The sequence below is a fragment of the Hyalella azteca genome, unplaced genomic scaffold (genome assembly GCF_000764305.2).
Source record: "Hyalella azteca isolate HAZT.00-mixed unplaced genomic scaffold, Hazt_2.0.2 contig16075, whole genome shotgun sequence".
NCBI classification, from domain to species: Eukaryota; Metazoa; Arthropoda; class Malacostraca; order Amphipoda; family Hyalellidae; genus Hyalella; species Hyalella azteca.
The window spans coordinates 87,449-107,871 of record NW_025945902.1 but is presented as its reverse complement, the minus strand read 5'-3'; the positions used below and the strand labels follow the sequence as shown (position 1 = coordinate 107,871).

Here is a 20,423-nt window from a genome sequence, read left to right as displayed (position 1 = left end):
CTGCGAGTCTCACGCTTCCACCGCAAGGGAAATAAATTCTTTGATGGAATCTAACAGGCTGCGATAAAAATTATCTCCAAATGGTCTCCATTCCGATATGTTCAAGCCATCCTGAGCGATTTCTGCAGCAATCTGTTTCCAGTAAAACTTGTCAAGCCCCATTAAGGATGATATTGCGTGCGCCCGAGCTGTGGTTAACGCTGCAAGACCCCGAGAGGATGCCGATAGATGAAGATCGAGTTAAAAATGAGCTGGGATGCTTCAGGCTGCAGAGGAGGGCGTATATGGAAGAAGTCTTCGATATGAACAGTTTTACTCATGTTGTATATGAGACCTAAGCCATTGCAAATGATTCTGTCATTATTTCCTGCTCAATTATTTACTGAAGAAACGATCGATCACACAGCATTACAAGAGCAATAAATGCGCACGAAATGCAGCCAATGAGACGATTAATTGACTAAAACAACCGCGAACGAGAACTCATTTTCTCGGTTTCCTAACTTTAATTGAAAACAGAGTTTTAATTACTTGACCCCTGACCGAGTTGAATTTCTACAGTTGTTCATGCCTGCAGAACTGTCATTTATCGGTTAGGGATCACTCCTCATTCGTGTCTGTCTCCTCGCATCCGCGAAAGTGCCATCAGACTGAAAATTGTGCATTTCAGTGAGAAAAAATGGCTATTGTTTTCGCAATTTGGACATGGAGAAAGCAACTTAGACTGAACACGCGGTAATTAAATACGAGTACAATAGATTCTCGTGTTCTCGTGTTTATAGATTAATTTGTTAATGAGAGCAATATGCGCAATTTACGACATTAATTATTTGATTTAATTAGTCTTGTAGGAACTCTTGTAATCACCTTCGTGGACTACGTTGTTCTTTCCTCTTCATTTTACATTAATCGTTAATTGTTTCATCATTGTAAGGAGTACGAACATGATTAATTTAAAATCGATAATACCTGCCACCGTTCGTCTTCGATGGATGACGTCATCTGCCAAGCTTATTTTAATTATTGAATTTTACCCAGTTAATCTACTTACCAAGTTTACTCACAACGCATTCAAAGTCTGTACAATCTTCGGGAAATATTTCATGGCCCAGATAATACAAGGAGAAATTGATGCAAACAGAATCATTCAAGTGAGACCTACGAACGGGAGAGAGTGATAACCTACGCAGAATATTCTGCAATCTCGCCCGTAATGCATGAAACGATTTCTTCATTTTGCATGAAAAATATTCTGTTTGATGTAGTGGTCATGTTCTTTATGAAGACCTGAAATGACTACAATAACCTTGCTGATATGATCAAGTACGCACACACTTTCTTTATTTAGAGTTCTAGGTTCTTTTCATTAGCGTTTGGACGGACGTTTTCAATTTTAATATAACGACTTACTGACAGTGATAACTACCTATATTGACTGCAAACCCCTACAATACAAATTTCTTAAGAAACCTCACTCATACATTGTAATCATTTTCAAAATTTTGATATTAAAAATCCTTATGCTGGTAATAAACTCGTATGGTTTTTGAAGTTCATTTTTATCGGAAAACAATTTTTTCGCTTGACCAATTTATCATCCGCTTTCGAGGATTTTTCCTTTGGTAAAGTTAAATGTCCTTATAAGATAGAATATAAAAATTTTTATTCTCCAACAATATCAACTAAACATTTAAGTATATTTTCTTTCAAATAAGGTACATCAAGATGTCGTCACCATACCTCAACAACCTCATCATCATCGGCTGCATACTCACCTACACTTCAGTCATCTTACTGGGCCTAGACTCAGAGCTCACGTCCGAGACGAGCTTCCCGTACATATGCACCGCTCGAGCCTGGGTTCTCATGGCCGGCTTCACGCTCGCTTTTGGCTCGATGTTCTCCAAAACCTGGAGAGTGCATTCCATTTTTACCGACGTACAGCTCAACAAAAAGGTTAGTTCCAAAACCTCGAGAGTGCATTCCATTTTTACCGACGTACAGCTCAACAAAAAGATTAGTTCCAAAACCCTTAGCATGCATTCCATCTTCACTGACGTTTATTTCAATAAATAGGTTAGATCCAATACTCTTGAGCGGGCATTCAATTTTTGCCCACGTAAAACTAAAAAATTAAGTTAGTTACAAAACCTTAAAGGTGCATTCCATCTTCCATCTTCACCGACGTACAGCTTAGTAAAAAGGCAAATTCAACAGGTAATTTTTTCAATAACAATCAATCAAGGTTCGATTCTTTACAAGCTACTAATTAGGAAATTATTGGAGGAGAATATTAAATAGCTCGTAGAATTGTTTGTTTGTTTGTTTGTTTATTCTTGAAAAATCACTTCGTGAGTTTCGTTATGATTTTCAAGTGAATTTTCATTTGATTCAACTTATTAATTTTAAAAACTTTGCATTCAATAATATCTCGACACATCATTACGTTTATGATCAAAAGTAAAATTTCGAAACATTTTGGTTATTACTGTACAATGGCAGGATTGTAAGTGCAGGTGTTGCTTCATATAACATGACCAGCACACGTACCATATCAATATGACCAGCGCACGTACGATATTAATATGACCAGCACACGTACCATATTAATATGACCAGCGCACGTACCATATCAATATGACCAGCGCACGCACCTCATTATTATGACCAGCACACGTACCATATATCAATGTGACCAGCGCACGTACCATATTAATATGACCAGCGCACATACCATATTAATATGACCAGCGCACGTACCATATCAATATGACCAGCGCACGTACCATATTAATATGACCAGCGCACGTACCATATCAATATGACCAGCACACGTACCATATATCAATATGACCAACGCACGTACCATATTAATAAAACCAACGCACGTACCTCATTATTATGACCAGGTGATCAAGGACTACCAGCTGTTCATCGTGGTGTTCGTGCTGCTCTGTTTCGACATCGCCATCATGACGACCTGGCAGATCGTCGACCCGTTCTACCGACACACCAAACTCATGCCCGCAGTCGTAAGTGGAAATTACCCAAAATTACATAATTCTGTAGCTGATGATTAATTTTTGCTTGACCTAATTATGTATATTGATTATTGTCAAATATTCTTTGCGGTAGTAAATAAACTAAATCACAATGGATGCGTATGTGACATCTTTGAACTGAATTTGTATCAAGCCTACTGTATAGCATAAATTATGCTCACATGCTAGTTGTATTGACCAATTGAGTAATATGGATTGTACAGTGTATGCAAACCTCGAATATTAAATTCCTGTGCGTGTACGTTGAATGTCAAACTTCTTCGTCATTTGTACATTTTCTTGTTGTTCGCAATTTTTCTTGTTGATGCGTCACCAAAGTACGAAATTTCTGCAATATTATGAGCGCGTTACATCCTATATAGGCTTTATTTGTACGGGCAAGGAGGGCGCCTGGAGCGCGTTTTGTGCAATAGAGGTTTATTGAAGTGGCAACTTTCGGTCGTTTCTCAAACTCGCTTCCTGTTTTTGTGCGAGCAGAAGAGAGGCGACATCGACATCATCCCCATGAACGAATACTGCAAGAGCGAAAAAATTTCCATTTTTGTCGGCTGCATCTACGCCTACAAAGGACTGCTTATGGTAAGCTTTGCTTATGTTTATTTCTAAGCTCAACAACACTGAGAACTTGCGCCAAAATAGGAGTTGCTTGACGTGAGCGCAAACGTCTTTTAAAGTTAGTCCTAAAGTATTAATGTCACTTATTTACTTAAATCGCAAGTTGACTAAAAATTTAAAAGCAAAGAATAGTCCACAAAAATTCATATCTTTATAGAAAACGTTTTCTATAAAGATATGAATTTTTGTGGACTGTTCGTTGCTTTTTAATTTTAAGTTAGTCCTATTTTATATTCTGTTTGAAAATTTAATAATCACAAATCAAGAATATTTTTCAGTTAATAATTCGTTTGGAAGGGTACAAGATCGAAACTAAAAAGTTATCAACATGTAATATTTTAAATAGCATCTGAGTCTGTCCCATAATCTGAGACGATCCTCCTTTTCTCGAGTTTATCGCTGGACGAACCTACGCTGGTCGATGCAATGAGCGAATATTGTGCGTCGTCAATCTTGCCTTCCTTTGTATACGAGGCGCGGGTAAACTGCCGTCAGGGACTCAATCTGCACGGCTTTGTTTGATTTTGACTCGTCCTGTCAGCGATTCCGTTTCTTTACTTTGTAGCTACGAGCAGCGACTGAGTTGATCATGAGCAGAGTGGATGTCGACACGTTCAAGGAATAGTAGTGAAAACCGTTATTGAGCAGGTTTAAATTTTTAATTCTTAAATGTGAACAGTGAACACGCGTGCTCTAAAATACGTACATATTTTCCCTGCTAAAATTTTCAAAATGCTTTTAGTTTCCTATGAGGGTTTTAAATGGGTAACTTAAATAGTCCCTGATACTGCTTATTGAATAAGTTCTTTCCGCAGAGTCGTTTCACATCAGTTAGATCACTTTTATATAAAAACATCAACATTTAATATAAAATAATCCCAATTTAATATCAAAAACATTAACATTTAATATAAAAAACATCAACATTCAAAGAATGACGCGTACAACGTGACCACATCAACATTTAATATCAAAAACATTCACATTTAATATCAAAAACATCAACATTCAAAGAATGACGCGTACAACGTGACCTCGTTGAGTCTGTTTCCTAGACCGAGGCAGGCTCTTCAAGAAGCCCTCAATTTTATTCTCCCCCGGGTGCATACTAAAATTGCTGCAAGTTTCTGCTCGCCTACATTTGTTCAGTCCTGGGCGTATGATCGACCGCTGCGACATCAGCCACTTTGAGGAACCTTTAAATAATAATAAAATCAAATGAAAACATGCTTATTTGTTTAAAAAATGACCTCAGTAATCATGCGGCTCCAAATAGATTAAATTATAGTAATTAATCTAAAAAGGCATCATATCATGATACGAAAGCTATTTCCAGGAATCAAATATGGCCAGCATTGATTTGGTTCCGAGTCGTTCCATTAGATAATGTCCGCAGTCTGGTTTTTCTCTAAAATAAAAAAACACTCATAATTTGGGATTTATCTCAGTAACTTGATAAAAGATCTCGCTTATCATGCTGTCACCAGCAACGTCAGCCATCAATCATTTTGAAATGGATTTCTCGGATAATATAAATTAAACTCATTTTTGTGCCTACTCATCCAAAACAAATGATAAGAGGGAACAACATCTGGAAAATACGCTACCTAACTATCTAGTCCAATACATTTTTGTTCTATCTTGATGTGGAGAAAAGAGACAGAAAATGATAGATGATGATCATGCGTTTGGTTTAAAGCTGCTTGTTCTCAACGAAGTGATTAAATTAGCAAATAACAATATAATGGTTTAATTTTGTACATTATTTTGTAATGAACGTTAGGCTAACTATCTCTCGAGACACTCACTATGATTCCCATTTCTTCACTCAACTGAAATCTCCATTCAGGAAAGGTAATATCTCTTCTAGCAAATTCGCTCGCTTATTTTTATCTGCGCTCAGAAAGGATGTGACATCAATCAGAACGAACTCCTATAGAACATATAATCTCTTTATTGATTCACGAAGTACAAGTATTGCAGTGTGTAGATTTTGTATTGATATAGGATACATACAACTGATCCATTCGAAAAGTTCATTGCAAAATTTAATACCTTAATTCAATCTGCACCAATCTGAAAAAGTATCAATTTTTTATAAAGATTTTCTTAGCCGCAGAAGAAGCTAAAATTTGTCTACCTGAAAATATCTTGAGTAGCCCAGTGAATACTTTTGTCTATCCTGAGATACAAATCTATCTGAAATAATTGATTTCATCCCAAGATATTCGGGTGCCTGCTGGCATGGGAGACGAGAACAGTAGATATTCCTGCTCTGAACGACAGCAAGTACATCGGCATGAGCGTCTACAACGTGGTGATCATGTGCGTGATAGGCGTGCCTATCTCCTACATCCTCAGCGATGATCAAGACGCTTCGTACATCATAATCTCAGTGTTCATCATCTTCTGTACTACCGGCACGCTCTGGCTGGTGTTTGTTCCTAAGGTACGTATCGATCAAGTATCCATTTTGTTCGTACTTTATCTACAATTCATTTGTGAGCGAGCAACTGAAGGGTAAATAGGTTTCACGGTATAGCGAGGCACAGCTGGTGCACGGATTTGATCATTTGAAGCTTGTTTAATTGTGGGAAGTGTTATCGCTAAAAGTCCTCGTGTATCTTTTACAGTTAATTGAACTAAAAAGAAATCCTTCTGGTGCCGTTGACAAGCGCATCGCAATCAGAACGACTCTTAAGCCTCCAAAGCGGCAAGAATCTGAATCGGACGTGTCGGATCTGCACGACCAGATGAAAAAAGCTGAGAGTGAGAGACAAATGCAGAAGCAGGTGCTGCGCGACAAAGAACAAGAACTACAAGTAAGTTCCACTTTTTCAAGCGTATTTATGTTATTTCGAGCAGAGCTATCAACAAAAGTTGAGGATTTGATGTGTTTGATGAACGGGCGCCGCGTGTTGCTTATAAAGTTGACCTTGCCCATTGCCAGGTCCGACTACACGTGTAATTTTTTATCACCATGGTAATATTAATGACGAGTCGGATATGATTATTTTATTGTTTAAGAAGTATGTACATTCATAATTGGCTAGTGTCGAAGCGCCCTCAATAATATTAATTACCATCTTTTTCTTTGGAACTGTTTTTTTTATATCCAATTTTGGGCGTTTCACTTAGTATGCAACAGTTCTACCAGCTTTTGGCTGGGCTGGTATTTGGTTATATGCTCAATTTTTTGCGAATATTATATTTTGGTTCTAAGATCAAATTATTTGCATTCATTTCTGGTTGTTAGCTCTATTTGGTCGTATTAATTTTTAGCTCCACAATTTTATACAACCAAAACAATAATTATTATTATCCCATTTCCAAGAAGTTTCAGGGGGAAAATTAGGAAAACAATTGCAACGCTATTCTTCTCGTATCAGCCTTGATGTACATAATATTATGTACATATCTATCTTGATAAGTGCCAACGAGAATCATGTTTCAATTTTTACGTGACCCTCTCCCAACTCAATCAAGTTTGAATGTACCTGCCATTTGAATTAAAATATCGTATCTCGCGCGCCATCAGGTTCTGCTTCTCAAGTACGGCGATGAAATTCTAGAGGAGATAGCAGCCGAGAAGGTGGCAGCCGCCAAGATTCTGGCGGCCGCAGCGGCAGTGACGGAGGCCAGGGGCGCCACGCCCGACACCAGCAGAGCTTACTTCGATATTGGCTGGGAAGGTCCGTAGCCTGTAGCATTAGTATTAGTCAGTAGCTACAGTTTGCTTATTGCATTAGTGGGCCCGGTTCTTGATGACACCTGAGTTTACGAGGCGCTAGAACTGAAGTTAAGGAGGCATTCTTGAGAAAACGCTATAACTTGAGCTAAGGAGGCGTTCTTGAGAATAAGCGATAACTTGAGTTAAGGAGGCGTTATTGAGGATAAGCGATAACTTGAGTTAAGGAGGCGTTCTTGAGAATAAGCGATAACTTGAGTTAAGGAGGCGTTCTTGAGAATACGCTATAACTTGAGTTAAGGAGGCGTTCTTGAGAAAACGCTATAACTTGAGTTAAGGAGGCGTTCTTGAGAATAAGCGATAACTTGAGTTAAGGAGGCGTTCTTGAGAAAACGCTTTAACTTGAGTTAAGGAGGCGCTCTTGAGAATACGCTATAACTTGAGTTAAGGAGGCGCTCCTGAGAAAACGCTACAATTTAAACTAAGAAAGCGCTCTTTAGAACACGCTATGATTCAAGAAAGCGCTGTTTGAATCCATGATTTATTTTGATACGTAAGAACCCTATATAGTTGAAGCTCCACATTCACGAAAGTATAATTTACTTTGCCATTAGCCGTAGAATACTGCGCCCAATTGAAATCCGCTAACTAACGTTAATGGTTTCCTCAGTTTAAAAAATGGTATTCAAGACAAAAATGCTTAGGCCTAACATTTGATTTACCGGATTAGTCCTTAATGAGAACTCATGTAGTAGCATCCATTTGTGTGCAAACCAATTTCAGTCGAATATTGGCAAGCAAATTATGACACATACAATTTATTAGTGACTTGGCAGTGAGAAATAAAATGTAAAGGAAAAAATTTAGCATATTGTTAATATGTGAAACCCAAATGGAAGTCTTTTTACGCTTGACTTCATTATGCTTCAGGAGGTTGATGGACAGTTAATAATAAAATGCATTTAATTTTCGTTTTCTCATCAGGTCCATCAACTGGAGACGCAGCTGAAATAACTGAGGAGACTTCGTTATGTTCAAGTCACAATGCTGAGTATGTGACATCTCACTACCCCCTCTCTACCCTCACCACCTCCACTACATCCATTCACCATACACAACTTACAACAAACAACCACACTCACGTGCCGAACTCTAATAACAACAACTTGCCCGTGGTTCCCATTCCAGCAATCCTCAATCCGTTCCCAGATGACTCAAATGTACCCAAATTAAATGTCCGTTCATCTTCTGAGTTTGATCCCACCGCCACCGCTCCCCCAGAAATAACCCCAAACATTTCCTCGAATATTATCCCTGATGCCATCACTTCGCCAGAACATAGCCTTATTGAAACCTCTACTTCTGAAATTGTTAACTCCACCTCCAAAGATGAAGACCTAGATCGGGTCACCCGGTTAGTTTTTTGTTCTTGGTCCGTTCCCGTAGCGTTTCCTTCAAGCTACTTCGGAGAAGAGTACTGCTTTCACTTGATTGATGCCATGAAGCACCACCTCCTTCCCATAGTTTCTTGCGTAGCTTAACTTGATTCGTTTTGTAGATTGGCATCTACTTTGACGGTGGCCACTAACGCCTGTGTTATGTCCGCCCATCACACGCCATTGAGGCCGCTTGCAATCCATGTACGACATGGACCGACTGCTTGCTTCCTTGCTTGCAAAAGTTTAAGGCAGTTATATTATAAAACACTCACACTCCTTCCCTAGAGAGGCCTTGAATTCCTCTCCGCACGAGTCTAATATTAAGACTCCGGATAAGCAAACAAGTTCGCAATAAAACATTCTCATTAATGCTTGCTGTCACTCCGATTCAATAAGATCGCTTATTTGGATTAGAATACATAGAAAGTTATATTTAAAACTTGAATATTCGTAGGGCTATAATTGGTGATTATAATGAGTTATTAATATTTTTGACATATTTGCTCGTCATTGGTCAAGAAGAACACCCTACATGCCACATGTATTCTGTATGGTACTTTCTCACTAAATATTAGCATTTTCCTACTATTTATGCATAAATTCTAGATATGTACCATTCGTATTATCTCTCAAGATTTTTTTAATATCTTGCAAACTTAATTCGTGAAACTTGGCTCTTGACCTGTCTAAACTGCATCTCATTTCATACGCACGCATTGTCCTTGAAGTGCGTTGACTTATGAGCTCGATTTTATTAGTTCGATTGTCATGCAGTTGTTGATTCCTGTCCCTTCTATACGCCGTTGACTCGCGATAACAGCGATGCAACTTTGCGAAGCATGAATAATTCTTGTTAACCTCCATTTGCTTGCTTTTCCATATCCATGAAGTCCTTTGTGTGGAAAAAGTAATGAAATTTTATGCAATTTTACCTCTTCCCATTGTCCCCATCGTATTCGTGAAATTCTAGTTTCTGTACAATATTCTTCCTGTCAAAATGTTTTTCAGTTCCCGTTCATGCTGGATATTTTTACCACATTCTCCTGAACCTATTGAAAATTTTTGCTTCAGCCCGCGACGCCTTCCGTGTAGGAACAAACATTTCAACTCGTGTTCGTTATTTTACACAGTTTTCCTTTCATTCATGAAATGAACGTTTCAACCAACGTTCAGCATGAGTGTTTGAGGCTGGAAATCATAATTTTTTACGAATAATCATTTTAACTCATCAACATGGAAGTTCAATCCTAGCTATTATAAAATATTTTGTTAAGTCAGTGTACAGGTATGCCTTTTTTTATTTAATTTCAGAGCTACATGTGAATGGATTTAATCTTTTACGATTTCTTCTTCCCGCCTTCCCCCCAACGTGTAAGAAATGTGTTCCTCTAACTTAAAAATAATAAAATTTCAATAGTTTCGGCATGACGCACTCTTTGCTTGTTTAGCGCCAACACTCTCATATCTATTAGAAATATGAACTGTCAGTTTTGTGCATATTTTTATGTCTTATTTATTGGATCTAACAATTGTAACTTATTTTTTTACTCTAGGAAAGCGTTTGATGTTACATGGAAGATTTTCAATTTAACATTTTCATTGAACTCAAAAATTATCTGAAGACGGCTTGTATGTCGAATAAAAACAGAGAAATTGATTTAAAAAATTCACCAAGCCAGCTTATATTTATTTCAGTAAGATCAAACGCATGCACTTTATAAATTAATTTATTTTATTAATCGTTCATTTTGAAATTTTTAAGGATCTCCGAAATTATTATAAATTATCCGTCTTCTCTCGCCGACATAAAGTTTGATTACGTCTTGTTTAGCATAAAAGCCTTCCTCAAGTTCATATATTTATATTTATATTGGTTTAGTTGAATTTGCAACGTTATCTTTTCCGTTAATACACTAAAAATTAAGATATGGAACTATTGTAAATACACTCCAAGTACGAGAACTAGTTATTTTTCCTTCTAATTATGTAATAAGGTTTGATCAATGCATTAGCAGCAACATAGCGCATTCACGCTATAACATGAGTGCCTGAAGGCAGGTATCCCTAAAGTCTTGCTGGTAATTTTGCAGCCAATAAACGTTTTGAGTTTCAGCTTTCGACAAAATCCGGCGTTGTTATTAAATTGAGTTCTCGCACTGCAAAATATCCCGTATTTGACTTGTATTTCAGTAGCCGAGGCGTGTCGTTCGTCTCACCATCTCAGACGCCTCGCGACATTAGCAAAAGCGTCTCCTTCAGACTCGAGGGCGGGTACACCAAGAGTGAGGGTCAAGTCGAGTGCATCGCAATGCAGGATCTTGCACCGCCGCCACCACACCCCATCCTGCCTTCTGCGCCTCCTTCAGAACCTGCCCCAGCTCTACCACCTCGCGGCCGCAAGGCGCAGGTAGAAACATAGAATTAATTAATCTTTGGATAGTGCGAGTGGATAACGTTTTCAAAATAATTCCGCTTATTAGCTGAGTTTCTGGTAATATTTTTTGTCATATATTGCTTGTTTGAAAACTCTTCTAGCTAATCTAGAGTGCGACTGTTACTGTTTTTTTTATTTCTATAATTGGTAAAAAATGTTTTCACGGAAAAATCATGTTATGAAAGGTTGCCTACTAATATTCTCGCAGCCTTTTCCTGAAAAGTATCTGCAAATAATGAGTAAATAGGTGCATTCAACTCTGCAGTTTTCTCCAAAATTTGATAGTTCTGAAGAGGCAATGAAGTTTCGAAAAATCTTTCACTTTACAGGAAAGATTGCCTCCCATATCATCCGTCGGCTACTCATCGACTTACTGCCATGACTACAATCCAGGGATAATGCAACACGAGATGCAGTTAAATTCAATGGAAAATCCACCTTTACCTCCTCGCATGGACCAGCCCCTGTATCCAGCCCCTCAGTATCCTCCTGGAGTAGTCATGAGCCAGCGTGTGGATATGGAATCGGCCCTAGACCGTAGAATGTCCTATGGATTTGGTCCTATAGAATCAGCAGTGCCGTCAATGAGTGATGAACAAGATTACCATTACAATGAACATGGCATAATTAGCAGTCAAAGAAGGCACGACAGCAGAAGACAATCCCGAGGAAACGAATTTCCCCTTTTGCCGATGGGCTCAAGCCGCATGGCCGAAGGCCAATGCCCGGACAACTATTCTCAAGTGCCTCGTAATGTTTATGTTCCTCTGAACAACCTTGATGATAGAACCAACTTTACAGCCAGACGCCCGCCTGATCTTACTATCGTCAACAACACAATGGCAGGCGCAGCTCCCACTATCCAAAAGAACAGCAACATTCGGGCCAATATGAACCTAAATCAAAGAGTTTCCACTTCGCGACGGGCGAGTGAGCCTCCGCATCTGATTGGTGCAGACTCTTACCGCGTTCGCAATCGTTCCAATGAAGAATTAAACCCTCGGATCCCTCTTACTGAGGCTGACTTCGAGCAGGAGTATAAGGAAGACTGGACTCGAAGAAGAGACATGGAGGAGCGGGAATCATCAAGGAGCATATCACGGTCCAGGCTGAGAAGAGATAGTTTCGGAGAAGTTGTATCACGACGTTCGCCGTCCCAAGACTCAATAGGCATATCAAGGGGAAGTCGAAGTTCACCGCTTCTAGATCGACCGCAGCTCGATGAACCATCAAGAGATCGCTACACACCTGCACACGACACGTGGAGTGTCACGGGACCTTCATCTCGGGCCTCACCCACGCACGACAGCCCCGAACATCAGGTACCATTGATGATCATATCTCATCTTCATCCAGATTATCTTAGTGATAAATGTTTATATTTTCCATTAAAAATTGTTATTTCTATTCAAGTATGGACTTGGGACAATAGTATTAAGGTATCACAACACCAATATTAATAGGCCTTTCTAATACCCAATTTTTTGGTATAGCAGATGATGCCAACTCGTTTTTCGTTCGCTATTATCTTTTACGAGTATCTATCTTCTCATCACAACTTTGTATCTTCAGATGAATGCATAACAAAAAAAAAACATAACAGTAAATACTAGTACATTGTTGACATAATTAATGTTGTGTTGGTGAAGTGGGTGTCGGGGGGCGATGGCGGGCGCGCCGCTTCGGAGGAGAGTCTGGCCACGATGAGCAGCCGCGGCAGCATCTACAGCGTCACTTCGGCCCGCAGCGACGCGCTGCCACGCCGCCACTTCAGAGCTGCCAACGCACGCGCGGTCAGTTCATGTCTTTCTCCAGAGACAAAATACGAGTCCTTGCGCGATCTCCAGTCAGTAACTGCTCATGTCTTTCTCCAGAGACAAAATACGAGTCCTTGCGCGATCTCCAGTCAGTAACTGCTCATGTCTTTCTCCAGAGACAAAATACGAGTCCTTGCGCGATCTCCAAAAGAGGCACATTTATTCATATCTGATGTCTTGTGTAAGCCGTTTTCAAGTCCATGATGCAATTTGGGGGAATTAAAAATGTTTCCTGACGAGTGAAATGAGGAATAAATATGCTTCCTTAGAAGGTCAAATTTTATCAAGACTTCCGAAGCAATAGTGTCTCTTTTTCTATGTGAAATCTTGGAAATGTCCTATGACGTGTTACCTAATTAAGCAATTACCTAAAAAGCCAATAAGGCAATAACCTAATAAGCCCTCACTCAGGGAGGGAAGGCCAGTTGTTTCCTCGTGTAGCAAGCTATATATACTATTTCGGCAAAGCTGCTTCGGCATTTACAGTCTTATCGTTATTGTATTGTAGTGAATATGACACTAAGAAGGAACCCTGACAATCAGGTAATGACTTTATTGTAGTTAATGTATTAAATACGTAAAAAGAGGGCGGTGTACCTGAGCGGCGGGCCAAACAAATAATTATATATAATAATTATTTATAATTTATATTATCATAATTATAATAATAATATATAATTATAATTTATTTATAATTTATATTATTTATAATAATATGCGGGCCAATTATATTTGTTCAAGCAAATATAATTTATTGGTTACGGTTTCGGAGTTAAGCGATGCTCAACGATGTCTCTGGTAGAAAATTTTGTGATCAAACATCGCAGCTACAAGCATTAAATGTGATGGAATGGGCATACAATAAAATAATTACTTTAAAATTATAGTAAAATCATATCAATTTTTATCAAATAATCTGATTATTACATCTTACCATATGATTGCATTTGCTTCATCTTTATATGAAGTTCCTCCAATAGAGCTCATAGCCTATAATATGACACGTTGCCGTGGCAACGGTGCAAGAAGAAAAAGCTTTACGCACGCCTTCGTCCGCAGTTTGGGACTGTAAAAACAGAGTATAGCGTGTAGCGCTTTCACGTGTAGCGCTTTGTTCATGTGTTTTATATTGCATTTAACCAAAAAAGTTCAATTTGCTTCTTTGTAATTCATCAACGCGATAACTGAACGAAACATAGTGAAGAATATTCAAAATATAACTAATGGTGTTGCTTTATTTGAATGAATATATCCCTGCCATTGAGCAGGACGATAGAGCGTGCAATGCTTTTCAGCTCATACCTTCAGATGCTAAACATCAACGTTATATTGTGTTTGTAAATAAAATTTACAAACACATCTCTCATTTCCGAAAGTACCTTAAAACATATATGTTCACTGCTCGTATGCACAGCTAGTGAGGAGAAACGAATGCAATACGCACTGAGTCCTACATCGCGTGACGTGTGAGACTAGAATGGAGTCGCAACACGCACTCTCCTGTCTCGGCAATCAGCATAGCAGTGCATGAAAAATTCATTGAACAATCGATTCATTTTCTCGTGCTCTGGAAGGAACAAAACCTGATGGCTATTTGTCTGGCTCAAGCGCGTTCAAGATATCCTTGAATATGAAGTAAGGTCTACCGGGAGTTCGTCTCACAGACGCTCAAATATTGGAAGAAGAGAATTTCAAAAATGAATTTGTTCTTTGTTTCTTGCACCCAAATAGCTTCAAGTAAAACATGTTTTCAACGTATCCCTGACATTTTAATGTTATTTACAAAGCAACTGGCTCAAGGAGAGCATATATTTGTCCCCAAGAAGAAATCGACAACAATTTCCGGCTGTAAAAATTCAAAGACACTTTCGTTATAAAGTTAATTTTCTTATGCTGATGGATTATGGAGCAACGTAAAATTAAGTTAACACAATTTTCAATCCATTTTTGTAAACAATAAGCTTTTACTAAACCTAAAATCTAATATTTCGTCAAAACCATTAATTCAAATACAGTAAATGTTATAGATGTGTCGACAGTAACTAGAGCAAGAAATTTAACACGATATTTACCCCTACTTCCATCATGCTCTTTGTTGGCGCCGGCCCTGCTAACACACTGCTTCTAATTTTGACTGGGTAGTCATACTCCGTTAAATACAACTTCGCAACTTTGCAGTGTATGCCCATCATGTTTTATAAGGATTCTTATCATGATAAAACTAAACTGATGCTTTTTACGTCTAGACCAATTGTCGCCACTTGGAACATCACTTTTAATGGATCAATCTTAGATTGGGTTGATGATTTTCGTCATCTAGGCTTAATCCTTGACAATAAAATGTCTTTTCAAAAACATATTAATTACGTTTGCCAAGGGCTTAGCAAAGCCCATGGATTGTTACATACTCTATCAAGTATCCTACCTTTCTCCTCGTTAAGAACGCTCTTCTATATGCGTTGTTTTTATGTAAATTTTCTAATACTCATGTATGTATAATATGGGGTGGAGTGCCTCTCTGTACAAAATACGGTTATCACGTTGACACTTCGGTCAATCTTTAGGGTTAGATATGTTAACTATGTACCATTGATTCGTACTAATGAATTATATGGACAGTCAAAAATCCTGAAACTCGACGGCATGTACAAATTTAAGCTTTTAAAAATCACGAATAGGACACTTTTTCATGATCAGCGTCTTTTTGAACTTTTTTTGCCTCTCTTGTTCTTCCTCATTTTCATGATACCAGAGGCGTTCGTCTCAACCTTCCACCGGTCCGTTTAGAAATAGGGAAAAATGATACTGTTTTTAATTGTGTAAAACATTTTAATGAACTGCCTGATGATTTCAGAATGAACCGTAGCATATCCATTATTATTATTTAACTTTGTTTATCACAAAGGTTTTTTTTCTTATTACAATTCACTTATGTACTGCATTTTCTTTAGGATGTATTATTTCGGATAAATATTTGTTTTACTTGTTGCCACTATTGCATTCAGATGCTTGGCACCTATTACGCCCGCGCAACTTTTTTATAGCTTGTATGGGCTTTTAACCTGAAAGCTTTTATTACCAAATAGCATGTCTTTTCTTTTCTATTGAGTCGTGCTGTGTTGCTTCTGTGTGTGAAAGAATAAAAAATTAATGTCGGTATCATGAATCTATTAATTAATAATTCTACAGTTTTTGGCTGGGACACACTGCTAGAATTCTGGATCGATGCTGGGATTCCAGACGATAATAGGTCACGACACGTGACATTTTTAAATGAATCAATCCTTATGGATGTGGCCTTGACTGCTAAGGCTTAGCAAATCACGGGTCCCTGAATTTTATCTGCAATTCCATCAAATTTATCATCAGCACTTCGGTCCAATTTATCATCGGCAAATTTGATCTTTCCCCCTCAGACGCGCCCGAATCCCCTCCCCCACCTCCCACCGTTCATTCTCAACGGGGAAATGTCCGACTCGGTCGCCTCGTCCGACGACATAGCGAACCCGACGGTACGAGGCTCAGCCCGCGGTGAGTTGTCGCTAGAATTTATTTTATTCAATCTAGACGTACGGTTCTATGTATATGAAGGGCGGAGTTTGAAAGGAAATTCATGTAATGAATTATCACTCAAAAGTGGTTAACATTTTTATCTGATGATTAAAATTTAGATTCCGTTTTATTTAGATTATATAAGATTCCATTTAAAACTTTGGGGAACATCTGTTTAGTTGCAGTTTTCATAGTTATTTCCACACATTATTCAATAAGAATTTTCACTAGACTAGATTTTTCACAAAATTTTGACAATTTAGTTTTCCAACATTAATAACTTTAATTTTGATATAATGAAACTTTATTTTTTAATGTACCAATTAACAATATGGGAATAATTCACTTACGATTTATAGACATGCCAAACCAGCAAATTAAACGCACGCTGTTAATTTTATTTGCCAGAACTAATGAGCCTTCACCGGACAACGAGCGAACCACACTACAACTTCGAGCACCTGGAGCTGGAGAACAGGCTTGCGGATCCGGTTTTTCTGCTGGAACAGCAGAGACAAATGGAAGGTCGCGGAGGGACGCTAGCTCTGGGCGGCACCTTGCCAAGACATCACCCACACTATCAAGATCCGACGAGCGATTACCCGACGGCCAAGGGCCGTGGTATGGACGGCTCAGGGGTGTCCGCATATACTTCGTCACTCCGGGGCAGATCTTTCTCAGGGATCCGATCGAGAGCGACCACGAGTTCAGTGGCGGCAGCCCTCATGGCTTCCAAAGCCCGTAATGTTTCGGACAACGCGCTGGACCACAGCACCTCAATACTGCCCATATTTCAGAAGCTTCTGAGTGAGAGGCAACGCGGCATACAGTCAGGTAGAAGAGACTGCGCCATGTCTTCTTGTCCTAACATTACAATTAAATGTGACATCGTCGAGTACCTATGATGTGACACATCTTATAATGGAGCCACTACACATCAATTTTATTGCTTATTTATCAGTTCGAGAAGTGGCTGGAGTAGAGTGATCAATCTTCGGGCCGGTTGGTTTTGCGAAACTACTTTGTGTTACACCTGAAATGGCGAAAAATTCGTGCGATCGTACCCGACTGGCCTGTTGCTCAAGCGATATCGTACGTTCGAAAGAGATTAATGTACATAACTTTGCATTTACTGTAAAGTAAGTATAGATTAGCAATATGTGAGGGAGAGGAATGATATATGTAAATGGGTTATACAGTAGTATAAAAACGGGCATTTTCTTGTTATTACTTTCACGAGTCACGTTGCACTGGTGTTGCTCGTTCAAACGGCTAGGATTGTTGTGTGTGTTTTTTGCTAAATGTGATAACAAGAGGTGCTTCATCACAACACTAGTAGAAGGTAAGCCCTCATCCCTCCCTCAACCCTCGGTTCTGGTGCGTGCATCGTAAGATGGAGCTTCGCGCTACCGCCCCTCCTCTTTTAGTCTTTAATTCAGCAGATGTATCGCAGTGAACTGCTGTGTGAGTGTGGCGAGTGTTATCTTATGAACAAGCATGATAAGGTTGAGGTGAAAGCAAAGAGAAACGATTGCATGAGTTATAGAAATTGAAATCACCGCGAATTTAAGTTTTGCTCTTCCGCTTTTTTCCTTATTAAACACTGGAAAATTCATTCGAATAAAGGTTCAAATTTTTTTTGATAAAATGGTTCTTGTAGGATTGAACTGCCAAAGTTGTGTCAATTGTTTCGATCAACTCGGAAGCCTGCAACTAACCTTCTGATTAAGGACGTTTCCGTTTATGACTTTGAATGGTTATTTTATGAGCGCTTAAGTAAATCAGTCTGCATTAGTAGTTTCCAATAGCCTTTAAGGCCTGTAAAAATATTCATTTCTCAGTTGTTTACCAATTGCTTGCAGTCTACATCAATTTACAACGTTATAATCGCACCGTGTTTCGGTTCAATTGCACTAAAGCCAAAGGTTTAACCTAATTTTTCTATTCATAATTATTCATTGCATCTTATTAGAGAAACGCTGCTCAAATCACTGGTATTCACATTTTATTAATCAAATTCACTAAAATAAATCACACACCGCCAAAAAAATCTGTCACTTACCTGGTCATCCGACTCTCAGTTTGTTGTCTTTCTGTTAATGAAGTTTGATATAAGTTATTTGTTTTTGATGAGCGTTACTTAGCTAGAAATGTCACGCTAAAATAAATTGACTGTTTCGAGGATGAATTGTAAGCTGTCCAGGAAGCACGACAGCTCACAAATCACATAGAATTTTTAATAAAAAGTCAAATTTTTAATTTCTCTTAAAATTTTTGTTTTTTAAGAAACATGACTTGTTATGTATCGAAATTTTATTGAATTTTAATATAACGAAATTTTATTGAATTTTTAATTTTGATTTTTTCCGTGATAATTAACGTCAGAAAATTATAAATTTTTTCATTTTTATTCGCGCGCTTAGTTATTTCTGCATCTTAAATCTTAATTCTATCCCTGTAATCTCCATTTCTCTCATGCATAACTATATGAAGGTCACGTCGTGCTCACAGACTTATGAAAACTTTTGGTATATTAGTCAAGTAAACATTGCGAACGTTTAGGAGGTGATACTCAGCGTTTATTCTCTAAGTTTCGATTATGATTATTATTATTATTATTATTATTATTATTATTATTATTATTATTATTATTATTATCATTATTATTATTATTATCATTATTATTATTATTATTATTATTATTATTATTATTATTATTATTACACTGCGGTGATAAACAATAAACACGGCATTAGCTCATGGAACTAAATGCTGAACTAATAATATGCACTTTTTAAGCACACTAAATGTCATTGAACTAAATTAATGATGCACTAGAATCAATAAAAAGCCTATTCCAATAACTACCTTTCTTTTAACTGATTCAAAGGCCCGCATTCCGGGAAACGATGGAAAAAATATATTTCTTGACTGCCTGCAACATGATTATAATTTTGGTTTCGTTGCGCGTATCATTCATGCACAAAATATTTTGTAGTTTCGTGAGTGCAAGTGAAACTTTTTACACACCGCTAATTTAAAAAAAAATTGCCTCATGTTCGAGAAGTAACTCTTCAGTTTGAGTTTCACTCAAAAATAACCCTACACCCTTTGAGGGTAATACCACTAGCCCAAATAAATTATTTAGTCCTCGTGATCCCGGAAATCAGATTTTGTACTCCTGCGTTAGCTTAATTAATAATTTAATGGATCGCAAGCGTTGATGTGAACGGAATGGACCGAGGTGCTCATTTTGGTGCGCTCTGGAGAAGCTCGAGCCCTTCTTCCGAGCTCCGCCAAGGGGTGCCTTCTATGACGTCTGGAGCACAATCATTCTTATCGTCTTTTAGCTTCCTAGCACTAAGGTCCCTTGCACCCCTGCCAAGGCGTTCGCTTGTTAGCTAAATAAATCACTTCAATATAGTTAATCAGCAATCTGGCCGTCGCTTAAGCAGTACCTCCATTTTAAAATTCAAAATTGTTTTGACTTTACGGGGAAGCATTTGTTCTGGAACCTTGAGCGACTTGTTGAGCTCTCAATTGGACAGCTATTGGTAATGGTATCTGCAACACCCCAGCTTGCGCCGCACAAAAGAATCGTACTCTTAAGATGGTCCCAAACGGAACATTGCAGACACCATGAGAGTTCCTTACTCTCGTAAGCAACGCTGAGCTTTAACAAAGACCCTATGGTAGGAGTGTGAGGTTTTGTAGCTTTACCATATAAGTGTTACCGACATGTTTGATAGAGCTATATGAGCGCCTCTCTGGTGTATAGATTGTTGCAAAAAATTTTAGTCTGTAAATAAGTATAAA

At 38.3% G+C, this 20,423-nt stretch overlaps 1 protein-coding gene across 1 annotated transcript in view; it reads left to right on the top strand.

Moving 5' to 3' along the window:
• Positions 1-18,887, top strand: part of LOC108679805 — a 68,340-nt gene extending 49,453 nt beyond the window's left edge. The window contains exons 12-23 of the mRNA XM_047884749.1: positions 1,716-1,956; positions 2,910-3,032; positions 3,543-3,641; positions 5,902-6,126; positions 6,311-6,499; positions 7,216-7,369; positions 8,350-8,779; positions 10,995-11,211; positions 11,568-12,560; positions 12,888-13,031; positions 16,472-16,586; positions 17,016-18,887. Of these exons, the coding sequence (XP_047740705.1) occupies positions 1,716-1,956; positions 2,910-3,032; positions 3,543-3,641; positions 5,902-6,126; positions 6,311-6,499; positions 7,216-7,369; positions 8,350-8,779; positions 10,995-11,211; positions 11,568-12,560; positions 12,888-13,031; positions 16,472-16,586; positions 17,016-17,512 (3,427 nt within the window). The 3' untranslated portion in view covers positions 17,513-18,887. The remainder of the gene's footprint in view (positions 1-1,715; positions 1,957-2,909; positions 3,033-3,542; positions 3,642-5,901; positions 6,127-6,310; positions 6,500-7,215; positions 7,370-8,349; positions 8,780-10,994; positions 11,212-11,567; positions 12,561-12,887; positions 13,032-16,471; positions 16,587-17,015) is intronic.
• The last annotated feature ends 1,536 nt before the right edge of the window (positions 18,888-20,423 follow it).